The 20,065-nt window shown below is 38.3% G+C and overlaps 2 protein-coding genes across 4 annotated transcripts in view; one reads left to right on the forward strand and one right to left on the reverse strand.

Annotated features, from left to right (window-relative positions):
• Positions 1 to 14,511, reverse strand: part of LOC138000100 (tyrosine-protein kinase BAZ1B-like) — an 81,176-nt gene extending 66,665 nt beyond the window's left edge. Inside the window, exons 1-3 of one of the 3 annotated variants that reach the window (XM_068846287.1) lie at positions 14,340 to 14,487; positions 13,984 to 14,110; positions 10,926 to 11,060 (exon numbers count right to left, since the gene is read on the reverse strand). Coding sequence is in view for 2 of the 3 variants with exons in the window: in XM_068846270.1 (XP_068702371.1) it covers positions 10,926 to 11,098; positions 14,340 to 14,452 (286 nt within the window). In the remaining variant the exon portion in view is untranslated. Of the gene's footprint in view, positions 1 to 10,925; positions 11,099 to 11,800; positions 11,823 to 13,983; positions 14,111 to 14,339 lie in introns of those variants that run through there. The other 2 variants (XM_068846270.1, XM_068846278.1) reach the window with 2 other exon arrangements.
• Positions 14,512 to 14,917: 406 nt separating this feature from the next.
• Positions 14,918 to 20,065, forward strand: part of LOC138000121 (uncharacterized) — a 20,879-nt gene continuing 15,731 nt past the window's right edge. Inside the window, exons 1-3 of the mRNA XM_068846298.1 lie at positions 14,918 to 15,398; positions 16,169 to 16,337; positions 18,706 to 18,785. Of these exons, the coding sequence (XP_068702399.1) occupies positions 15,083 to 15,398; positions 16,169 to 16,337; positions 18,706 to 18,785 (565 nt within the window). The 5' untranslated portion in view covers positions 14,918 to 15,082. The remainder of the gene's footprint in view (positions 15,399 to 16,168; positions 16,338 to 18,705; positions 18,786 to 20,065) is intronic.

Genomic DNA, 20,065 nt, shown 5'->3' on the forward strand with positions numbered 1-20,065 from the left:
TGAAAATGACATACTATTTAGATTTTTGTCAAAGTTGGCACAATTGATATTTATACACAGGACACTAGTAAAAGGCAATAAGAAGATGGTGTCACCGTGCTTGTTTTCCCACTGCATGCCCTTTATGCTTAGTACAACAAAAAAAGCAAGGTGACACAAACACCAACCCGGTGTGGCCAGCACATCACGCATGCACACAACCATTTCACCTGGTCAATTAGCAGCCATGGACAGCTGTTTCGGCCTTGATGGGCCTCACCAGCATGGCGTAGCTAACGTATTAGGCGGGTGTCTTAGACACCGCTTTAAGTGGTAGCTCCACACAACAAATGTGGTGAGCTGGGTTGGGAACAGCACAGCCGTTCTCCCAGCGCAAGCGTGTGGGAAGGTGGATCACCAAAAGAGACCAGTGTGTCACGTAATTTTTAAGTACAAGCTTTTTTTGTTGTACTTAGAATAAAGGGCATGCAGCGCGAAAACAAGCACTGTGACACCATCTTTTTATTCCCATTTTTAGTGTCCTGTGAATGAATATCAATTGTGCCAAGTTTGAAAAAAATCTGGATAGTACGTCATTTTCAAGGGAGTTACCTTAAGGACCCTTCTTTTTAGTCAGTCATGTAGTCAATGGCCAGGATGTCACGCAAAGCTCATTGTGTGACATCCCGAAAGACGACTGCGAAGGAGACCACATTCTTTACGAAACCCCACTTCGACACCGTTTCCATTTCACGTACATGTACGAAAACAGAGTAAAGCTATAGAGAAGACAACTCTGAACTGGGACATAGCACTTTATCTTGTTTATCTTCATGCTGTGGACATCATTAATCAGTTACATTTAGCCCTTAGTTATAAACATTTAGCGCTGCTCTCGAAAAACAAAAAGAATACTTCATCCAAAAACAAGGAAGACAAAAAAGCCTGTCAGGTTTGTGCCAAGTTTTATCGGGCTCACGACTGATCAATCCAGTCTTGACTTGTCCATTTGACCTTGCACTGAATCACTTGCCCGGCTATTAAACTACTTGACACTTCATTAAACCATTTGCTGGTGAGTTAAGTTGTCTGTCGATTACTTCAACCGTTCGTTCTTTAACTAAACCATTTCAGTCTTGTCTTGTCCATTTGGCTTTGCACTGAATCGATTGCCCCTCTCTTAAACCATATGACACTTGATTCAACCATTTGCCAGTGAGTTAAGTCATTTGTCAATTACCTGAATCGTGCCTTCCTTGAGTAAACCATAATGATTGTGATACAGGGCACAAGATCATTTGTTGTCACACCTGATCATTTCATATTTCGTCGACGGATGGATTCTCAGTTGAATGAACCAATAATTTGAACTTGTCTGTTCCATTTTAACATCGTCGTCTGAACTATTTCAAAACAATCTAAACAATAATATTTCAATTTTGACTAAACCACTTCACAAAACCACTTATTTCTTTTGGAAAACCATCGCTAAACCATTTCTCTTTTCTCTCTTCCATTTCAATTTCTTGTACGTTTGGTGGTGACGGCCAACCATACTTCTCACCAAAATGCTGATGATAAAACGAAGGCAATCCCACAAGTTTGAATTTCAAGTCTCCAAATAAAAATTATGCATAGTACAGAATGCACAGTGTGCAATACTGAGGAATGACCTTAAATTTGTTTTCCATGTGCAATCAACATGCTGCAGTTGCTATGATTACACATAACAATTTATTGCTGATGAAAGCAATCAAAAAAGAAACCATTCTTAAATTAATTGTTGGTACGTTTGGTCTCAAAATAGTACTGACGCTGGAGGCCCCGATACCTGAGTCCCAAGATTGTATCAATTAAAATTAACATTTGACAAGTTAACAATAATATGTGGAAGGAATGCTTGCTTCTCTATCGGTCACCATCACCGGCAAAAATACAAGAAACTGAAATGAAACCTAGAAAACAGAAATGGTTTAGTGATGGTTTGCCACACAAAATAACTGGTCTTGAAATCACAATGTTGAAATACAAAAGGTTATTAGTGTTCTTTTGTGAAGCGGTTTAGTCAAAATTGAAATGGTTTACTATAGATTGTTTTGAAATGATTCAGACACTGATGTTAAAACGAAACAGACTAATTCAAATTGGTTTATTCAACTGAGAATACATCCGTCGACGAAAAGTGAAATGATCAGCTCTGACAACAAATGGTCTTGTGCCCCATCGCAGAATGGTTTACTCAAACAAGGCACGATTCAGCTAATTGACAAATGACTTAACTCACCGACAAATGGTTCAAACAAGTGTCAAATGGTTTAAGAGAGGGGAAATCGATTCAGTGCAAAGTCAAATGGACAAGACAAGACTAAAATGGTTTAGTTAAAGAAGGAACTGTTCAACTAGTCTAGTCAACGATGTTTTCAAGAGCAGGGCTAAATCTAACTGATTAATGATGTCCACAGCATGAAGATAAACTAAATAAGGTCCTACAGTATGTCCCAGTTCAGAGTTGTCTTCTCGATAGCTTTACTCTGTTTTTTCTACATGAAATGGAAACTGTGTCAAAGTGGGAATTCGTAAAGATCGTAGTCTCTTTCGCAGCCGTCTTTCGGGATGTCACACAACGAGCTTTGCATGACATAATATATACGTGACTGACTAAAAAGACTACATATATACATGACTGACTAAAAAGAAGGGGCCTTAAGGTAATTCCCTTGAAAATGACATACTATTTAGATTTTTGTCAAACTTGGCACAATTGATATTTATACACAGGACACTAGTAAAAGGCAATAAGAAGATGGTGTCACCGTGCTTGTTTTCCCACTGCATGCCCTTTATGCTTAGTACAACAAAAAAAGCAAGGTGACACAAACACCAACCCGGTGTGGCCAGCACATCACGCATGCAGACAACCATTACACCTGGTCAATTAGCAGCCATGGACAGCTGTTTCGGCCTTGATGGGCCTCACCAGCATGGCGTAGCTAACGTATTAGGTGGGTGTCTTAGACACCACTTTAAGTGGTAGCTCCACACAACAAATGTGGTGAGCTGGGTTGGGAACAGCACAGCCGTTCTCCCAGCGCAAGCGTGTGGGAAGGTGGATCACCAAAAGAGACCAAATTGTCACGTAATTTTTAAGTACAAGCTTTTTTTGTTGTACTTAGAATAAAGGGCATGCAGCGCGAAAACAAGCACTGTGACACCATCTTTTTATTCCCATTTTTAGTGTCCTGTGAATGAATATCAATTGTGCCAAGTTTGAAAAAAATCTGGATAGTACGTCATTTTCAAGGGAGTTACCTTAAGGACCCTTCTTTTTAGTCAGTCATGTAGTCAATGGCCAGGATGTCACGCAAAGCTCATTGTGTGACATCCCGAAAGACGACTGCGAAGGAGACCACATTCTTTACGAAACCCCACTTCGACACCGTTTCCATTTCACGTACATGTACGAAAACAGAGTAAAGCTATAGAGAAGACAACTCTGAACTGGGACATAGCACTTTATCTTGTTTATCTTCATGCTGTGGACATCATTAATCAGTTACATTTAGCCCTTAGTTGTAAACATTTAGCGCTGGTCTCCAAAAACAAAAAGAATACTTCATCCAAAAACAAGGAAGACAAAAAAGCCTGTCAGGTTTGTGCCAAGTTTTATCGGGCTCACGACTGATCAATCCAGTCTTGACTTGTCCATTTGACCTTGCACTGAATCACTTGCCCGGCTATTAAACTACTTGACACTTCATTAAACCATTTGCTGGTTAGTTAAGTTGTCTGTCGATTACTTCAACCGTTTGTTCTTTAACTAAACCATTTCAGTCTTGTCTTGTCCATTTGGCTTTGCACTGAATCGATTGCCCCTCTCTTAAACCATTTGACACTTGATTCAACCATTTGCCAGTGAGTTAAGTCATTTGTCAATTACCTGAATCGTGCCTTCCTTGAGTAAACCATAATGATTGTGATACAGGGCACAAGATCATTTGTTGTCACACCTGATCATTTCATATTTCGTCGACGGATGGATTCTCAGTTGAATGAACCAATAATTTGAACTTGTCTGTTCCATTTTAACATCGTCGTCTGAACTATTTCAAAACAATCTAAACAATAATATTTCAATTTTGACTAAACCACTTCACAAAACCACTTATTTCTTTTGGAAAACCATCGCTAAACCATTTCTCTTTTCTCTCTTCCATTTCAATTTCTTGTACGTTTGGTGGTGACGGCCAACCATACTTCTCACCAAAATGCTGATGATAAAACGAAGGCAATCCCACAAGTTTGAATTTCAAGTCTCCAAATAAAAATTATGCATAGTACAGAATGCACAGTGTGCAATACTGAGGAATGACCTTAAATTTGTTTTCCATGTGCAATCAACATGCTGCAGTTGCTATGATTACACATAACAATTTATTGCTGATGAAAGCAATCAAAAAAGAAACCATTCTTAAATTAATTGTTGGTACGTTTGGTCTCAAAATAGTACTGACGCTGGAGGCCCCGATACCTGAGTCCCAAGATTGTAACAATTAAAATTAACATTTGACAAGTTAACAATAATATGTGGAAGGAATGCTTGCTTCTCTATCGGTCACCATCACCGGCAAAAATACAAGAAACTGAAATGAAACCTAGAAAACAGAAATGGTTTAGTGATGGTTTGCCACACAAAATAACTGGTCTTGAAATCACAATGTTGAAATACAAAAGGTTATTAGTGTTCTTTTGTGAAGCGGTTTAGTCAAAATTGAAATGGTTTACTATAGATTGTTTTGAAATGATTCAGACACTGATGTTAAAACGAAACAGACTAATTCAAATTGGTTTATTCAACTGAGAATCCATCCGTCGACGAAAAGTGAAATGATCAGCTCTGACAACAAATGGTCTTGTGCCCCATCGCAGAATGGTTTACTCAAACAAGGCACGATTCAGCTAATTGACAAATGACTTAACTCACCGACAAATGGTTCAAACAAGTGTCAAATGGTTTAAGAGAGGGGAAATCGATTCAGTGCAAAGTCAAATGGACAAGACAAGACTAAAATGGTTTAGTTAAAGAAGGAACTGTTCAACTAGTCTAGTCAACGATGTTTTCAAGAGCAGGGCTAAATCTAACTGATTAATGATGTCCACAGCATGAAGATAAACTAAATAAGGTCCTACAGTATGTCCCAGTTCAGAGTTGTCTTCTCGATAGCTTTACTCTGTTTTTTCTACATGAAATGGAAACTGTGTCAAAGTGGGAATTCGTAAAGATCGTAGTCTCTTTCGCAGCCGTCTTTCGGGATGTCACACAACGAGCTTTGCATGACATAATATATACGTGACTGACTAAAAAGACTACATATATACATGACTGACTAAAAAGAAGGGGCCTTAAGGTAATTCCCTTGAAAATGACATACTATTTAGATTTTTGTCAAAGTTGGCACAATTGATATTTATACACAGGACACTAGTAAAAGGCAATAAGAAGATGGTGTCACCGTGCTTGTTTTCCCACTGCATGCCCTTTATGCTTAGTACAACAAAAAAAGCAAGGTGACACAAACACCAACCCGGTGTGGCCAGCACATCACGCATGCACACAACCATTACACCTGGTCAATTAGCAGCCATGGACAGCTGTTTCGGCCTTGATGGGCCTCACCAGCATGGCGTAGCTAACGTATTAGGCGGGTGTCTTAGACACCACTTTAAGTGGTAGCTCCACACAACAAATGTGGTGAGCTGGGTTGGGAACAGCACAGCCGTTCTCCCAGCGCAAGCGTGTGGGAAGGTGGATCACCAAAAGAGACCAAATTGTCACGTAATTTTTAAGTACAAGCTTTTTTTGTTGTACTTAGAATAAAGGGCATGCAGCGCGAAAACAAGCACTGTGACACCATCTTTTTATTCCCATTTTTAGTGTCCTGTGAATGAATATCAATTGTGCCAAGTTTGAAAAAAATCTGGATAGTACGTCATTTTCAAGGGAGTTACCTTCAGGACCCTTCTTTTTAGTCAGTCATGTAGTCAATGGCCAGGATGTCACGCAAAGCTCATTGTGTGACATCCCGAAAGACGACTGCGAAGGAGACCACATTCTTTACAAAACCCCACTTCGACACCGTTTCCATTTCACGTACGAAAACAGAGTAAAGCTATAGAGAAGACAACTCTGAACTGGGACATAGCACTTTATCTTGTTTATCTTCATGCTGTGGACATCATTAATCAGTTACATTTAGCCCTTAGTTGTAAACATTTAGCGCTGCTCTCGAAAAACAAAAAGAATACTTCATCCAAAAAGAAGGAAGACAAAAAAGCCTGTCAGGTTTGTGCCAAGTTTTATCGGGCTCACGACTGATCAATCCAGTCTTGACTTGTCCATTTGACCTTGCACTGAATCACTTGCCCGGCTATTAAACTCCTTGACACTTCATTAAACCATTTGCTGGTGAGTTAAGTCGTCTGTCGATTACTTCAACCGTTCGTTCTTTAACTAAACCATTTCAGTCTTGTCTTGTCCATTTGGCTTTGCACTGAATCGATTGCCCCTCTCTTAAACCATTTGACACTTGATTCAACCATTTGCCAGTGAGTTAAGTCATTTGTCAATTACCTGAATCGTGCCTTCCTTGAGTAAACCATAATGATTGTGATACAGGGCACAAGATCATTTGTTGTCACACCTGATCATTTCATATTTCGTCGACGGATGGATTCTCAGTTGAATGAACCAATAATTTGAACTTGTCTGTTCCATTTTAACATCGTCATCTGAACTATTTCAAAACAATCTAAACAATAATATTTCAATTTTGACTAAACCACTTCACAAAACCACTTATTTCTTTTGGAAAACCATCGCTAAACCATTTCTCTTTTCTCTCTTCCATTTCAATTTCTTGTACGTTTGGTGGTGACGGCCAACCATACTTCTCACCAAAATGCTGATGATAAAATGAAGGCAAACCCACAAGTTTGAATTTCAAGTCTCCAAATAAAAATTATGCATAGTACAGAATGCACAGTGTGCAATACTGAGGAATGACCTTAAATTTGTTTTCCATGTGCAATCAACATGCTGCAGTTGCTATGATTACACATACCAATTTATTGCTGATGAAAGCAATCAAAAAAGAAACCATTCTTAAATTAATTGTTGGTACGTTTGGTCTCAAAATAGTACTGACGCTGGAGGCCCCGATACCTGAGTCCCAAGATTGTATCAATTAAAATTAACATTTGACAAGTTAACAATAATATGTGGAAGGAATGCTTGCTTCTCTATCGGTCACCATCACCGGCAAAAATACAAGAAACTGAAATGAAACCTAGAAAACAGAAATGGTTTAGTGATGGTTTGCCACACAAAATAACTGGTCTTGAAATCACAATGTCGAAATACAAAAGGTTATTAGTGTTCTTTTGTGAAGCGGTTTAGTCAAAATTGAAATGGTTTACTAGATTGTTTTGAAATGGTTCAGACACTGATGTTAAAACGAAACAGACTAATTCAAATTGGTTTATTCAACTGAGAATCCATCCGTCGACGAAAAGTGAAATGATCAGCTCTGACAACAAATGATCTTGTGCCCCATAGCAGAATGGTTTACTCAAAGAAGGCACGATTCAGCTAATTGACAAATGACTTAACTCACCGACAAATGGTTCAAACAAGTGTCAAATGGTTTAAGACAGGAGAAATCGATTCAGTGCAAAGTCAATGGACAAGACAAGACTAAAATGGTTTAGTTAAAGAAGGAACGGTTCAACTAGTCTAGTCAACGATGTTTTCAAGAGCAGGGCTAAATCTAACTGATTAATGATGTCCACAGCATGAAGATAAACAAAATAAGGTCCTATGTCCCAGTTCAGAGTTGTCTTCTCGATAGCTTTACTCTGTTTTTTTCTACATGAAATGGAAACTGTGTCAAAGTGGGAATTCGTAAAGATCGTAGTCTCTTTCGCAGCCGTCTTTCGGGATGTCACACAACGAGCTTTGCATGACATAATATATACGCGACTGACTAAAAAGACTACATATATACATGACTGACTAAAAAGAAGGGGCCTTAAGGTAATTCCCTTGAAAATGACATACTATTTAGATTTTTGTCAAAGTTGGCACAATTGATATTTATACACAGGACACTAGTAAAAGGCAATAAGAAGATGGTGTCACCGTGATTGTTTTCCCACTGCATGTCCTTTATGCTTAGTACAACAAAAAAAGCAAGGTGACACAAACACCAACCCGGTGTGGCCAGCACATCACGCATGCACACAACCATTTCACCTGGTCAATTAGCAGCCATGGACAGCTGTTTCGGCCTTGATGGGCCTCACCAGCATGGCGTAGCTAATGTATTAGGCGGGTGTCTTAGACACCGCTTTAAGTGGTAGCTCCACACAACAAATGTGGTGAGCTGGGTTGGGAACAGCACAGCCGTTCTCCCAGCGCAAGCGTGTGGGAAGGTGGATCACCAAAAGAGACCAGTGTGTCACGTAATTTTTAAGTACAAGCTTTTTTTGTTGTACTTAGAATAAAGGGCATGCAGCGCGAAAACAAGCACTGTGACACCATCTTTTTATTCCCATTTTTAGTGTCCTGTGAATGAATATCAATTGTGCCAAGTTTGAAAAAAATCTGGATAGTACGTCATTTTCAAGGGAGTTACCTTAAGGACCCTTCTTTTTAGTCAGTCATGTAGTCAATGGCCAGGATGTCACGCAAAGCTCATTGTGTGACATCCCGAAAGACGACTGCGAAGGAGACCACATTCTTTACAAAATCCCACTTCGACACCGTTTCCATTTCACGTACGAAAACAGAGTAAACCTATAGAGAAGACAACTCTGAACTGGGACATAGCACTTTATCTTGTTTATCTTCATGCTGTGGACATCATTAATCAGTTACATTTAGCCCTTAGTTGTAAACATTTAGCGCTGCTCTCGAAAAACAAAAAGAATACTTCATCCAAAAACAAGGAAGACAAAAAAGCCTGTCAGGTTTGTGCCAAGTTTTATCGGGCTCACGACTGATCAATCCAGTCTTGACTTGTCCATTTGACCTTGCACTGAATCACTTGCCCGGCTATTAAACTACTTGACACTTCATTAAACCATTTGCTGGTGAGTTAAGTCGTCTGTCGATTACTTCAACCGTTCGTTCTTTACTAAACCATTTCAGTCTTGTCTTGTCCATTTGGCTTTGCACTGAATCGATTGACCCTCTCTTAAACCATTTGACACTTGATTCAACCATTTGCCAGTGAGTTAAGTCATTTGTCAATTACCTGAATCGTGCCTTCCTTGAGTAAACCATAATGATTGTGATACAGGGCACAAGATCATTTGTTGTCACACCTGATCATTTCATATTTCGTCAACGGATGGATTCTCAGTTGAATGAACCAATAACTTGAACTTGTCTGTTCCATTTTAACATCGTCATCTGAACTATTTTAAAACAATCTAAACAATAATATTTCAATTTTGACTAAACCACTTCACAAAACCACTTATTTCTTTTGGAAAACCATCGCTAAACCATTTCTCTTTTCTCTCTTCCATTTCAATTTCTTGTACGTTTGGTGGTGACGGCCAACCACAACGTATAAAGGGCATGCAGCGCGAAAACAAGCACTGTGACACCATCTTTTTATTCCCATTTTTAGTGTCCTGTGAATGAATATCAATTGTGCCAAGTTTCAAAAAAATCTGGATAGTACGTCATTTTCAAGGGAGTTACCTTAAGGACCCTTCTTTTTAGTCAGTCATGTAGTCAATTGTCAAGATGTCACGCAAAGCTAATTGTGTGACATCCCGAAAGACGACTGCGAAGGAGACCACATTCTTTACGAAACCCCACTTCGACACCGTTTCCATTTCACGTACAAAAACAGAGTAAAGCTATAGAGAAGACAACTCTGAACTGGGACATAGGACTTTATCTTGTTTATCTTCATGCTGTGGACATCATTAATCAGTTACATTTAGCCCTTCGTTACATTTAGCCCTGCTCTCGAAAAACATGGTTGACTAGACTAGTTGAACCGTTGCTTCTTTAACTAAACCATTTTAGTCTTGTCTTGTCCATTTGACTTTGCACTGAATCGATTGCCCGTCCCTTAAACCATTTGACACTTGTTTCAAACATGTGCCGGTGAGTTAAGTCATTTGTCAATTAGCTCAATCATGCCTTCTTTGGGTAAACCATTCTGCTACGGGGCACAAGATCATTTGTTGTCAGACCTGATCTTTTCACATTTCGCCGACGGATGGATTCTCAGTTGAATAAACCAATTTGAATTAGTCTGTTCCGTTTTAACATCAGTGTCTGAACCATTTCAAAACAATCTAAACCATTTCAATTTTGCCTAAACCACTTCACAAAAGAACACTTAACCTTTTCTATTTCAACAGTTTCATTTCATTGCCACTTATTTCTTTTAGAAAACCATCACTAAACCATTTGTGTTTTCTCTGTTCCATTTCAATTTCTTGTACGTTTGATGGTGATGGCCAACCATACTTCTCACCAAAATGCTGATGATAAAACGAAGGCAATCCCACAAGTTTGAATTTCAAGTCTCCAAATAAAATAACATCAGGCTTAGATGAAATAAGATACAATCGAACCCTTTTCCAAAACCAAAAAAATTTCTCACGCACACATACAGTATTACAGCCCGGATAACAATGAGTGTTTCGTTGGTTGGATAATACAGCTGTCCCTTACACTGTAGTTAACAGTATCTCAGTCTGTATCTATAAAGAAGTCTTCAGTTTTACACTATGCAAAGATTATAAAATTTGAGTCCTTAAGTAAATCGCGCCCTTTTTCATTTCTTGCATTACAAATCGATTCTTCATACCATGAGATCTAAAACACAAATAAAAATATATCTTCGTAAAGTTAAATAACTCACCGTGGTGGACAATCTGTAGAACTGGTTTCTCAAAATACTTTGGGAAGCTTTGCAAACTTTCCAGTGCCTGGTTTTCACTTTCTACAGCTTCAGCATACTTCAAATTTGTTCTTCCAGTGAACTGGCAGCTCCATACTTGAAACCCATACAAAATGATGCGATTGACATATTCACTTCAGCATGCATTAAGAAAAACAATCCAACAGGGATATGAACAGTAACAATAATATTACAGAATCAGTTTTTCTCTAAAATTTAATTAACATTATTTTTAAATGATCAAGGTGAGTAACTAAGGCAGTTACAAAGACCTCAATAGAGTGCTTTCACGTGACGTCACGAAAGCCATCTTGGTGTTCCTAAACAATTCACTACTTGCACAATCCCATAATACACCTCTATTACACCCCAAGACTTTTGCATAACCATTGTTTGCAATTTCTCCAGGGACATGAAGTCGAAAACAATGCCTATGCAGATTTTTGGGGGGTAAAAGAGGTGTACCCAACTAATTATCCGGGAATTGAACTCTACTGTGAAGCAACAGTTTTCTTTTGTTTCGGTGGAAAAACAAGGTTACTGATCATGTGAGCGAAAACACTCTATTGGGACCATGTTTGCTTTAAAACAAACTGCATAGAATATCCAATTCAAAGTAATGTACCAGCCCCCAAAAAGTCAAGAATCTTGAAGCTGGTGAAAGTTCCAGATCTGCAAGAGTAAGGCAATGTAATGCCCTACTGCTGTGTTGAACTTAAAAGAATTTTACTCGGCAGTGGCACGGCCATACAATGTAGCACAGAAGTGGTTTCAAACGTTGAACTTAATTGAGTCGCCCCAAATTCAAATTCAAAGGCGGAACCAATAAAACAAACCTTTCATCCAGCGGTTTCACATACCAGACAGCAGCTTAAACGAAGGTTGGAGGAAGCTTGCTCTAATGAAGGCGATTTTAAATGTCAGAGGGTAACGACAACTGATTCAGCAGTCCATGTTACATCATTTTATTCCAAGGAGAAGATCACTTCTCAAAGTGTGTTCATTAAATGAATAAATATTCTTCTTCTGGTTTCCTTCAACAAAACCCAGCAAGTTGCTGTGGGACAATCATGCCGGGGTCTGCAAAGAAACGTTGGCTGGTGGAACACTAATTCGAACGCACATACAGTGAGAGCAGATTCAAAAGAACTTTTTGAGTCCGAAGGGCAACTTTCTCAGGGTCCGACATTGCAACCAATACAGTCGCACATGACTGAATTTTTTCCCTTTGCGACTAAAATATCTGGAGAAGTCGCAAATTTGCAACTTGTCTTCACCTTCGCTATTTCAAAATAAAAGGATTAGCAGTTGCCACTTTGCTGCTATGTTTTGCTAAAATAAATAAAGAAATGACAAAATTAATTTGCTTCTTGCCTTGAATTTTCTTTCAATCTGAAGGTAGCGTAATTGTAGCATAATTCAGCTGCGATATTACGTGCACAATTCCATTCCTTCGATCATTCACCATTTTCAGCAGTTTCTTTACACGCAAGTATTGCGCGTTCATATTTTGTTTTGCTAAACCTGTGACAACACAATGCAGTGCAAAGCAGTCGTGCGGAACTAAAATTTGCGAAATTGTGACTAAATTTTCGTATCTTGTAGCAGAATTGCAACTGGGTTTTTTCATTAATTTCAAGCCCTGTTTCTGGTTGTTCCTCCTCTCATTCACTGAAATGTATATCCATAGAACATCTACCAGAAGATGATGAATATATTACAGACACTGGCAATTTCTGAATTGCTGATTTCTTTGACTTCTTCTTCATCATCATCATTCTAGGGTAAAGCTGGATTTGCAATCACCCAAACTTCTGTGCAATAGCATTTTGTTTTTTAGTATATAACTGGGACACATGCAAACAAATTGCAAAATAACCAAAACTACAATCAGTAAAATAATTCATGAATTTAGTTCAGCATGAAAATAGCACACCGTTTGAAACCAAGTTGAGCTACTGCTGTGCGGCACGACAGTGTCTTCCATGCTAAGCAGTCATGTGAAACTTAATTCAACATGCCGAACTGAATTGTTTCAAACATTGTGGTACTGCCGTGCTTTAGTCAAATACAATTATTTATTTAGTTTGGCACAGCAATAGCGTGACGTTTGAAACAGGCCTAACTGGCCCTATAGTTAGTCGATAGTTAGTCAAAAAGAGGTGGTTTGCAACCAATCTCTAAAGAGACAGATAACAATGATTTGTTATATACCTACACTTTCGCTCAACAAAACGAGCACTGTGGATGGTTGATTCTTGGTCACATGGCCCTGATCAAATTCAAATGAATCCCGGCCGGGATACAATTTCGCAGTTGTTGCCCCCTCCAGGTGTTTTGCTGCGATTGTTGCAGGAAAAGTCTAAATATATAACAAAGGACTTAATGTCTGGTCCCTCGGGAAACTAGTTAGTTTTGTTTTTCCTCGAGTCCTGATGTTCCCCTCGACTTCGTCTCGGAAAACATGAGGACTCTCGGAAAAAAAAAAGGAACTGTTTCCCTCAGGACCATACATTAAGTGTATAGTAATGTGCAATTGCTGGTGGACGAACAAAAGGAGCTCATGGGAGATCTTTTGTTTTCATCCACCAACACGGCAGAAGTGACATAACTTGAAAACCAACTATTACTTCAATGCACATGCTACTGCAGGTGGGTCTAAAACACAGGTCACATTCCACAGGTCAAGACAAGAAGTATCTGCTCCACTGATGAACTACTGAAACAACATTTTTGTGCAATGATTAGGGCTGGGAGACATTCTTGGTATTGTTTATTTATCTGTACGAAGGACAGTGACATGTACATGTACACCCGACGTGCTACAGCTCCATCTTTTGAAAATCACACGTGTTTGTTTGGATTTATCCTCTTGAAAATCTTGATGATTCGATAATTCACCTTTACAACCAAAACCCTTGCTTCATCGACTTCAACTACTGAACTAGTTATGTTCCATTCCCGCGCGCCTGATTACGTTTTTATACCTCAAAAATAATTATACTAATGTCTTACTAACCTCGTTTTTCTCGATCCGTACTGTAAGTTATGGCTCCTCGTTTTTTCCTGTTAATTTATGAGTCTCTTCCGTTGATTTACGGTCCAAGCGCGAAGCGCTTACGGTACGGACATCGAACTACATGTAGCTCGGTTAGTATAAAGCTAAGAGGTATGTACAAGCCTTAATCGTAAACTTTCAACATAAAGAAAAGTACTTCTAGACAATCTATTTACAATAGCCTTATGTACGTTTTACTTTGCCTGAAATCTCAACATTAATCGATGAAAAGCTTGACATAACCAAAACGCTAAAGTGCATTAAAGCACAGCCTGAAAATAAGATTGCACGCGCTTTCAGTGTGTTTTCAAGGATACTCATACGATCTGAACACTTCTTTCGTCTCTTTGATGACAAATACCTCATCCTCGGGTTTAAGGTCTTTCGGAAGCGGGCTTGGCTTGTAAATTTTATTCCCTAAGAGGGGCATCTTGACAAAGATGTCTCCCTACCTGCACTGAAGAGAACCTTTGAATTCGGCGGGAAAGTGAACAAAGAGGCCTTATGAATGTATTGCGGGCTCAAGTATTGTTCTTGCCATCCTTCCTTGGTAATGGAGACTTTTAATTACAGGTATTCCTATTTTAAGCTTACAGGACCCCTAGCAAAAGGAAACTTTACTTTGAAAGTATAATGTTGATTTTCTCCTTGTAAATATAAAAATTAAAGCATTTTGAGCGTTTTCTGAGCCTCAAAAGGATGGTGGCTCCGGTCTATTTTCTGAGCATCAATTATTTTCGATCATTAGTAAATTTTAAAAATAAACTAGTTTTATCAATGTGCGTCTTGAAAATTGATTTTGTAACAGAAAAGCGCCAAGCCGAGAGCTTAAAATATTTGTGAAGTTTTACTTCAAAAGCGTGGTTGACACTGAGTCTGCGCGAGGTCTTTGTTCAGTGCGCATCAACAATGCCATCGAGAAAAGTTGGCATGGCTTAGAGTTAACAGCTCCCACACTCGTCCTTGTGAAAAAATTATCCGTGACTGGCATTTGCTTAGGTCACTGGATAGCCTCGGAGATTGGCAAAAGACCTGAAAGCTTAGAATTGAAACTTCAACGATGGAAACGAAGGAATCTGTGGTTGAAAATCAAGTCGAACAAGAAGTTGCAAAGCCGGCTGAAATCGCGCCAGTTGAAGTTTTTGAAACTCGTGTTCAAACGCCGGAAATGGAAAAATCGCTGGACCAACCTGTGAACAAATTTGATGTCACAAAACTGAGTTATGAAGTGCAGCATGGGTATCGCGTTTTTGTGGAAATGACAGGCGATTCTCACAAAAATGTGACTTGGCCATTTATGGAGCCTGTAGACGCCGAAGCGCTTGGTTTATGGGACTATCATGAGAAAATTAAGGAGCCCATGAGCTTCAACCAAAGTTTGTAAAACCATTAACAGTTTAATTTAATTTGACCATATTTTCTTAACATAGCTTATCTGAATACGTACCATTTAAGCTTTATTTCTCTTACAAGAGGCAATGACTTTGACCTTTTCTTCGTAAACTCTATAGAGGCAAAAACTCAACGTACAACTATATTGTAATGAGGCAAGGGGCTCTCGTCCTTATGATCGCCAATCTTTGTTTACAAGTTTCAGCACCTAAAACAATTACAAATTTACCCTTGACGCGATTTTTCATTGTTGAATTCTAATATTTCCGTAGCTATGACATGCTGTGGATTACGGTTACTTCCAGATCATTGCCAGAACAGCGAGTTTTCTTTTTTTTTCATTTACTTTAATTGATCATTCAGCCGTTTGCTATTTTATACACTAATTTCCCCACCTTTACCACCTTTGTTTCCCTCCCTCACGAATTTTCAATTTCTTGTGCAGCAATGGATATTAGATTTCTTATAGTAGTACTATGGTCATGAAAAGAAGTAATTTATTTTGAAGGGTATCAAAAATTCTTGCAAAAGCTTCTTCCTCTGGAAATAGATCCCCCTATCAAGGGAATCCCCACAAACAAAGTCTTTGTTAAATTGTTGATTGAAAAAAGTCACGACCTTTACCTAATGGGGAACCTTTTACTTTTTGCCTTGTCCTTAGCAATGTAAAAAAATTAGGCATGAAAGACTTAGTTGTTTTCTCTGTTTCTCCACTGTGCATACCACTAATACTTTTATTGTATTTTCTTTTAAGTTGGTTGCAAGTTTAACAACTACGAATACAACAGTATCACAGAAGTTATTGCAGATATGCGCCTTATTCTGGAAAATTGTTATCGTTACAACGGAGCAAATCATTGGGTCTCAAAACTTGGCCATAAAATGGAGAAGATTTTGGAGCAAAAGTTGGCTTTACTGAACAGGTGCTTCTTAATATTATTTACACTTGTCCATTCAAATTTGTTCTTCTTGCTTGTCTTTTTTTTTCTCACACATGATACAGGTAAATCTTAGTTCAGAGTAGAATTATTTTAACTGAGCTATTATTTATTATCTCGAATGAGCAATTCCACAGTGCTGTTTGAATTAGAATAAGAAAATGGCATGAAAAACAACTCTTTTTTTCATGTAAATTCATTCTATCGTGATAATATTGTTTTTGTCTCAATTGTTTGATTACTTTTGCGATTTATCTTAGACTAAGTCATTTCATTGCTTTTGTCATATTTATCGCAAGAACCAAAATTGCCGATGTTAAAAAAACAGAAAAAAATCGGAAGTCATCATCAACTTTTATGGTATTGCTCCTAGTTCCTAACTATTTTCTTTTCACTTTTTACTCAAGTTGGAATTGGTTATTCCTTAGCATAAGTGACATTTGTTTTGCAAAATGCAAACAAAAAGTATATTTAAAAATTGAACACTCAAAAGTCATTAAGGGGCTATTATCTGTACAAAGAGCAAAAGAAGGAGATGCAACAATTGGCCATTTCCAAGTTCATTTCTGCCTCCTCTTCAAATCGAGTCTAAGTGGGAAGTTTTTCTTATGAAAATCAGTTTTCATTCATATTTAAGTAGAACTAATTACTATCACAAAAGCTTTGCAATTAGACTCGCTTTGAAGAGAAGGTAAACATGAACTCAGAAATGGCCTATTCCCTCTCTGTTTTGCAGTTACATATACATATATGTAGAACAAGTTGACAAAACAAAAAAACCTAAAAGAGAATAACTGAAAGGCACATTAAAACTCAAATATTAATAAGAAGAATTTATTGCTTACTGGTATACTTCAAAATATATCTGAAATGTTACTTGGAAGTGAAGGCAGAACTGACCCACTTATGGAAAAAATTACAAGCTAAAAAAGGGAAAAGGTAAAGAAATCAAAGGAGAACTGTGAAAAAGTCATGGATGCATTGCTTACAAAATGGGAGTTCTGTTGCGATCAGTTGTTTCTGATCTTGTTAGGAAAGAATGACTGAATTTCTGTTTGATTGGTATTATTTAAAAAGAGTGTGTTATCATTGACAGGCTACACCAGGTAAAAGGATCCTCAACCATGTAAACAGCTACTAATGTCTCAGTTTGGGATAAGTAAAAACAAGGATTGTTTCCAAATCTTTTAGCCTTTCATAAAATCTGGAACAGATCATGAAACATTCTGTATTTAGTTGCATTTTATAGATGCAAATTGAGCCAAGTGAAAATAATCACCAACACGCTTTCGGCTCCTTTAAACTTTTTACGAGGTTGTTAAAAACCTATGAAGTACCAGAGGATAGCTATTTAGCTAGGAAAGAGTGAATTCATGTTTGATTCTTATCATAAAGGAATGTTTCTGTTCAACTATAACAAGGTGATACCGAAAATATTTGGATATTTTTCAGCTTAGTTTGTAAACACAGCTTTCGAGTGGTTTTAACCCTGTCTTTTACATTTGAGTGCCTTTAGCTTTCAAATATGTTACAAGTACACCTTATAGGTATCGAATATAACCAATAGAATGATGAAATAACATACTAAAAGAGCAGTAGTTTGCTTTTGGTGAACACAGTTGTCACTTTCCACAGCAATCTCACAGTGTGCTCCTTTGCTAATACGAGTGGACCCGTGAACTTGGCGAATCGACGAGAAAATGTCTCTTCACATTCATTTTCAACACACATAGCACAGTGACACCTTTAGTCTTCCACTGAGCAATTATTTTAGCTTGGTGACATGTGCTAAATGCAATAAGTATCAGTCCCGTCAGAACAAAGAAAAATCGAAGAATATTTCAACTTATTAGGTTGCGGCATTACTGTGGAAAGTGAAACGTCGGAAAATCAATATTGATCATCTCTATGTCAATTTGAATTCTACTGAGTGAGTGACAAATTGGTATATCTTGAAAAAATCTATATTGGTCGTTGACTTATCAGGTGTTACTCACAGCTAATTAACATCTAATTAACATCTAGCTGTGGTGCTGTGCTCTGACATCAAACATGGACTGTATAGCGGCAGCCAGAGGCACCTTTGTATGCTTTCAGCCCAATGTTGTGAGCCGCACCCTTCGCAATTCAGTCCTCAACTGCAAGTAAGGGTGATGAGCACTAGCAATATTTATTTATATTTATTTATTTATCAATTGGTTTCCATCTGAGTGAGTGACAAATTTGCATATCCTGACCCCTAAAGATAATCGTTAATACACTTTGCATATCCATAACTAAAAAAGGAAAACAAGGTCAGGTACTGAATCCAGCGGAGAATTAGTGAGGGCTAACAACAAACTCTTTTTTGTAGGTCGCTAAGAGACAAAGTGAGTTTGGACGCCACCATGGCCCTAAAAAGTGATTTTATGTCAGCGTCTGTTGCTGGTGAAGGTAAAGGGTATTTTGTTTAGTTACTGTCATATTCTCCAGCTGAAGGTTAATAAAGATTACAGGTATTTATACTGCATTAGCATTCAAAATATATCCGTGTACTAAGGCAATTTTGCCTCTCTCTGTTTCCAGGCTTTGGTTTCTCCAGTAGTAGTGGACAAATAGCTTAGAAAACAGATAATTCTTTAGAAACTACTTTGTTTTTCCCTAAAATTGCCATTCTATAAATTAATTCTGGCAGAGTTACCCATTTAACCCTTTCACTGCCACCTAAGTGAGATTTTCTGTAGCTCCTCTGTCAGGTTTTTTTGGGAATTGCCTTTGAAATTGAACTAATTATTTTCAAATGTTTATATCTCTTTACTGTTCAGGGTTTTCTTTAAGGTTTTAAGTAGCCGGAGTTTTTTGCAAAGTAGACGGTTGTGGGTCCGGAGGACCCACACGATGGGCTTTAGCCCATCGTTTCTAGGGGGGTCCGGGGGCATGCTCACCCGAAAAATTTTTGAAAACTGAATGCCGGAAAATGCATTTCCTGGCATTTTGGGCCATGAAACTCAGACATTAGAGGGATGAATCAAGCTGCAATTATACTATGAAAACCATGTAAAGACGAAGCGACATTTCAATAATACAACCCTCTAAACAAAAAGTTGAGTGATATTTTTTGTATCTTTTTGGTGGTTTTGCTGGAGCTAACAAGCCTGGCAAATATTTCCACTTGACAACTTGTAAACATGGCACATACTTTGAAGGACTAGACCAGCAAAGGCTTCTGATTGGTTGTTAAATAAAGAAGCTGATTGGAGGATACTAATTGGCCAATGGCGTAAAGGATGTTTTGATCCTGTTTCCATTGTGTAATTAGCGGGAAAATATGCTTGCGGAACTTGGTTGCAGTAATTTCGAAAATTGAAAATCACTCGAGCGGTTTAAGAGTGATGTAGTTTTTTTTCCAAAGAGTTTAGGAGTTCCGTAAAGCAGTAAGAGTTGATCAAGAGTGACGTTGGATAAAGATCCGTTGTCATGTTGAAGCCTAGAGATGCCCTCGAGAGGACGAGCACTTACGCGGGCAAGTAGGATTTAACTCCGAGGAGCGTTACGTTCAAGTGTTTAAATTAAGTCTACTAGTCCTCAGCTTCTACGTTCGCTATAAATGATCAACTGAAAGGTTCGAAGTGAAAACGAAGGAGCGGTTAGTGAATGGTCAGGGGATAGTTTTGTTCCTCAGTTGAGTTGTGGTAAGAGATCTGTGAACGCAGGCTGAGCGTGTTGCTAGCAGA

The sequence above is a fragment of the Montipora foliosa genome, chromosome 1, assembly GCF_036669935.1.
Source record: "Montipora foliosa isolate CH-2021 chromosome 1, ASM3666993v2, whole genome shotgun sequence".
NCBI classification, from domain to species: Eukaryota; Metazoa; Cnidaria; class Anthozoa; order Scleractinia; family Acroporidae; genus Montipora; species Montipora foliosa.